Source organism: Oncorhynchus tshawytscha, linkage group LG15 (genome assembly GCF_018296145.1).
Source record: "Oncorhynchus tshawytscha isolate Ot180627B linkage group LG15, Otsh_v2.0, whole genome shotgun sequence".
In the NCBI taxonomy this organism is placed as follows: domain Eukaryota; kingdom Metazoa; phylum Chordata; class Actinopteri; order Salmoniformes; family Salmonidae; genus Oncorhynchus; species Oncorhynchus tshawytscha.
This window is the reverse complement of record NC_056443.1, coordinates 6,278,538-6,283,537: the sequence shown is the minus strand read 5'-3', so window position 1 is coordinate 6,283,537 and position 5,000 is coordinate 6,278,538. Positions and strand designations below refer to the sequence as shown.

Genomic DNA, 5,000 nt, shown 5'->3' with positions numbered 1-5,000 from the left:
AAGTTGGACACGATGACGGGCACGGGCAGGGCGATGACCAACACACCGCTCAGAGAACAGACAGAACCAACGATCTTCCCTACAATGGTCTTAGGAACCATGTCTCCATATCTGTACAGAGAGAGAAAGAGAGAGAGACATAGAGAGAGAGAGAGAGTTTGTGTGAGAGAGAAATAGAGAGAAGGAGAGAGAAGGAGAGAGAGAAGTTAGGACTTAAGGGTGGGGGTTTTATGCACATCCAAAGTGATGACAGGAGCTGGACAATGGTGATTAAATGAATAGAACATAAGGGACTGTCTTTGGGGGCAGCAACACTGTGAGCATATAGGACCCATCTTCAATCAGAAAACCAACACACTTACTCAACATTGAGTGTGTCATTTTAGAGAACATTCAACCATTTCCTAGTAGGCCATTGTCTTGTCATCGTCATCTTTACCATGCGTAGATTAGAATGGGTAAACTCAGATACAGTACAGTATACAACCACTTGATGGCACTAGAGAGCCATCGAGCACCCACCCCTGGCCTGCACATTATACATGATGGAAGACACTGTAGATATTAAATGTTATGATTATGACTTATTTATGACTTATTTTATGTTTGCTGTAGTGTTGGCCTATAATGCATTACCCCGTGGTAAATACTTTTAGGAAATTTCAAAGCGGAAAACTTCTGAAAAGGAAGAACCCAGTTTATTTAAAAGTCCAAAATGACACAGAAAATGCCAAGCACAAACCATCTCTCTGGTGAATGGTCTCTTGGCCTAGTTTCTTTTCTGCTATATCCTCCTCATTTCCCCCTCCTCCCTCTTTCTTTCCCCCTCTTTAAAAACACGTCTCATTCATTATTGGACACCACCACAATCCCCCCCTTTCCTTTTCACCCTCTCATCCAGCCCGTTCCCCCTCGCTGTATTCCCATCGTTAGACACAGGGACGCCCGAGTGGGAACACAAAGTACCGGAGTGTTTCTTTTGGAAGTGCCGGAATGTTCTTTAGAGCGAGCCTAATGACAGAGTAGCACAGTCACAAACAAACAGAGAGCCTCTAAACCATCTGTAGGCAAACATGGATAGAGCTATATCATAGCACTGAGAGTGTTTTTCCGTCTCCCTCTTTCTCACCCCAGAGCTGTTAGAATGTGCTTAGTTAGGGATTTGGGTGAAGGGTTTGGCCTCTAGATACTGGGCTGCACTCACAAATGCTAACTAACTAACTTACACACACAGACACACACACACATACACACAGATGCATGTTCGTAGGCACACACACACACACACACACACACACACACACACACACACACACACACACACACACACACACACACACACACACACACTCCCCTGCATGGCCTCCGGAAGCCCTCTCTGTCAGTAAATGTGGTTTCAGTAGTCTCAGGGGTTTCAGTAAATCCCACCACTGTCTGTCTGACCTCCGCTCAGTGAGTCAGCCCACCGATTTACAACCACGGCAACCCCTGAAACCATGGCAACACACCCTCACAGCCGGGCCTGGAGATCTTCAACACACAGAGAGATTCCTGTTTGATGAGTGATGTCATTACCACACGATCCTGAGGGTCAGTGTCGGCTGCTTTGGATATGAGTTTGAATATGAGTTTGTAAGAGCAGTATACAGTTGAAGTCGGAAGTTTATATACACCTTAAGCTTTTTCACTTTAGTTTTTCACAATTCCTGACATTTAATCAGAGTAAAAATTCCCTGTCTTAGGTCAGTTAGGATCACCACTTTATTTTAAGAATGTGAAATGTCAGAATAATAGTAGAGAGAATAATTTATTTTAGCTTTTATTTCTTTCATCACATTCCCACTGGGTCAGAAGTTTACATACAGCCAATTAGTATTTGGTAGCATTGCCTTTAAATTGTTTAACTTGGGTCAAACGTTTCAGGTAGCCTTCCACAAGCTTCCCACAATAAGTTGGGTGAATTTTGGCCCATTCCTCCTGACAGAGCTGGTGTAACCGAGTCAGGTTTGTAGGCCTCCTTGCTCGCACCCGCTTTTTCAGTTCTGCCCAGAAATGTTCTGTAGGTTTGAGGTCAGGGCTTTGTGATGGCCACTCCAACATCTTGACTTTTGTTGTCCTTAAGCCATTTTGCCACAACTTTGGAAGTATGCTTGGGGTCATTGTCCATTTGGAAGACCCATTTATGACCAAGCTTTAACTTCCTGAGTGATGTCTTCCGACTTCAACTGTATGAGCTCAAAGTGTGGTTCGAGCCCTCCAATTGTCCCACCTCCTTAAGCTATGAATTTGAATAGGAGTATATAGTAGGCCTACTCCCCCTTTAGATACAAGTTGGAGTTTAGATATGACTTTTAGATATGGGTTTTAGATATGAGTTTTAGATATGAGTTTTAGATATGGGTTTTAGATATGAGTTTTAGATATGAGTTTTAGATATGGGTTTTAGATATGAGTTTTAGATATGAATTTTAGATATGAGTTTTAGAAATGAGTTTTAGAAATGAGTTTTAGATATGGGTTTTAGATATGGGTTTTAGATATGAGTTTTAGATATGAGTTTTAGAAATGAGTTTTAGAAATGAGTTTTAGATATGGGTTTTAGATATGGGTTTTAGATATGAGTTTTAGATATGAGTTTTAGAAATGAGTTTTAGATATGAGTTTTAGAAATGAGTTTTAGATATGAGTTTTAGAAATGAGTTTTAGATATGAGTTTTAGAAATGAGTTTTAGAAATGAGTTTTAGATATGGGTTTTAGATATGGGTTTTAGATATGAGTTTTAGATATGAGTTTTAGATATAGGTTTTAGATATGGGTTTTAGATATGGGTTTTAGATATGAGTTTTAGATATTGATTTTTGGTTTGGGTTTTAGATGTAGGTATGAGTTTACAACACCCTTATTTTAAATAATATCTCTAACTGTTAGAGTATGAGCTTTAAGTATGAGAATGGGAGTATGAGTTTTAGATACAAGTCTGGTATGAGTTTTAGATACGAGTTTTAGACATGAGCATGGATATGAGTTACTTTTAGATGTGAGTTATTGGGTATATGGGTATGAGTTTTAGATATGAGTTATTGGGTATATGGGTATGACTTTTAGATATGAGTTATTAGGTATGACTTTTAGATATGCGTTATTGGGTGTATGGGTATGAGTTTTAGATATGAGTTATTGGGTATATGGGTATGAGTTTTAGATATGAGTTATTGGGTATATGGGTATGACTTTTAGATATGAGTTATTGGGTATGACTTTTAGATATGAGTTATTGGGTGTATGGGTATGAGTTTTAGATATGAGTTATTGGGTATATGGGTATGAGTTTTAGATATGAGTTATTGGGTATATGGGTATGAATTTTAGACATGAGTTATTGGGTATATGGGTATGAGTTTTAGATATGAGTTCTAGTACAAGTGTATCTCCTTGTGAATGTAATTTAATTACTAAGAAGAGCTGCAGGGCTCATCTTCTCAGCACATGAAAGACTGTACCATAATTACACACAAACAAAGGAGTAAAATTCTCCCATTACGTTACTGTAATTAACCATGAAGAGACATAGAAGAAGAGGGGGGGAAGAGAGAGAGGGAGGGTAATGGAGAGAGAGAGAGAGGGAGGGTAATGGAGAGAGAGAGAGAGGGTATGGGTAATGAGAGAGAGAGAGAGGGAGGGTAATGGAGAGAGAGAGAGGGGAGGGTAATGGAGAGAGAGAGAGAGAGGAGTTAGGGTAATGGAGAGAGAGAGAGAGGGAGGGTAATGGAGAGAGAGAGAGAGAGGAGGGAGGGTAATGGAGAGAGAGAGAGAGAGGGAGGGTAATGGAGAGCGAGAGAGAGAGAGAGGGAGGGTAATGGAGAGAGAGAGAGAGAGGGAGGGAGGGTAATGGAGAGAGAGAGAGAGAGAGAGGGAGGGTAATGGAGAGAGAGAGAGAGAGGGAGGGCTAATGGAGAGCGAGAGAGAGAGAGAGAGGGTAATGGAGAGAAACAAGGTAAAATGGAGAGCGAGAGAGAGAGAGAGAGAAGAGAGGGGGAGGGTAGGGAGGAGAGAGAGGGAGGGTAATGGAGAGCGAGAGAGAGAGAGAGAGGGAGGGTAATGGAGAGAGAGAGGGAGGGTAATGGAGAGCGAGAGAGAGAGAGAGGGAGGGTAATGGAGAGAGAGAGAGAGAGGGAGGGAGGGTAATGGAGAGAGAGAGAGAGAGAGAGGGAGGGTAATGGAGAGCGAGAGAGAGAGAGAGGGAGGGTAATGGAGAGCGAGAGAGAGAGAGAGAGGGAGGGTAATGGAGAGAGAGAGAGAGAGAGAGAGGAGGGTAATGGAGAGCGAGAGAGAGAGAGAGAGGAGGGTAATGGAGAGCGAGAGAGAGAGAGAGGGGAGGGTAATGGAGAGCGAGAGAGAGAGAGAGGGAGGGTAATGGAGAGCGAGAGAGAGAGAGAGAGGGAGGGTAATGGAGAGAGAGAGAGAGAGAGAGGGAGGGTAATGGAGAGCGAGAGAGAGAGAGAGAGAGAGGAGGGTAATGGAGAGAGAGAGAGAGAGAGGGAGGGTAATGGAGAGAGAGAGAGAGAGAGGGGAGGGTAATGGAGAGCGAGAGAGAGAGAGAGAGAGGAGGGTAATGGAGAGCGAGAGAGAGAGAGAGGGAGGGTAATGGAGAGAGAGAGAGAGGGGAGGGTAATGGAGAGCGAGAGAGAGAGAGAGAGAGGAGGGTAATGGAGAGAGAGAGAGAGAGAGAGAGGGAGGGTAATGGAGAGCGAGAGAGAGAGAGAGGGAGGGTAATGGAGAGAGAGAGAGGGGAGGGTAATGGAGAGAGAGAGAGAGAGAGAGGGAGGGAATGGAGAGAGAGAGAGAGAGAGAGAGAGAGAGGAGAGAGAGGGTAATGGAGAGAGAGAGAGAGAGAGAGGGAGGGTAATGGAGAGAGAGAGAGAGAGAGAGAGGGAGGGTAATGGAGAGAGAGAGAGAGAGAGAGGGAGGGTAGGAGAGAGAGAGAGAGGGAGGGTAATGG

At 43.4% G+C, this 5,000-nt stretch overlaps 1 protein-coding gene across 1 annotated transcript in view; it reads right to left on the bottom strand.

The window, feature by feature from the left end:
• Window positions 1-106, bottom strand: part of LOC112214280 (potassium voltage-gated channel subfamily D member 2-like) — a 9,148-nt gene extending 9,042 nt beyond the window's left edge. The window contains exon 1 of the mRNA XM_024372925.2: window positions 1-106. This exon is cut by the window's left edge and continues 52 nt beyond it. Coding sequence (XP_024228693.1) covers window positions 1-101 — 101 coding nt within the window. The 5' untranslated portion in view covers window positions 102-106.
• Between the last annotated feature and the right edge of the window lie 4,894 nt (window positions 107-5,000).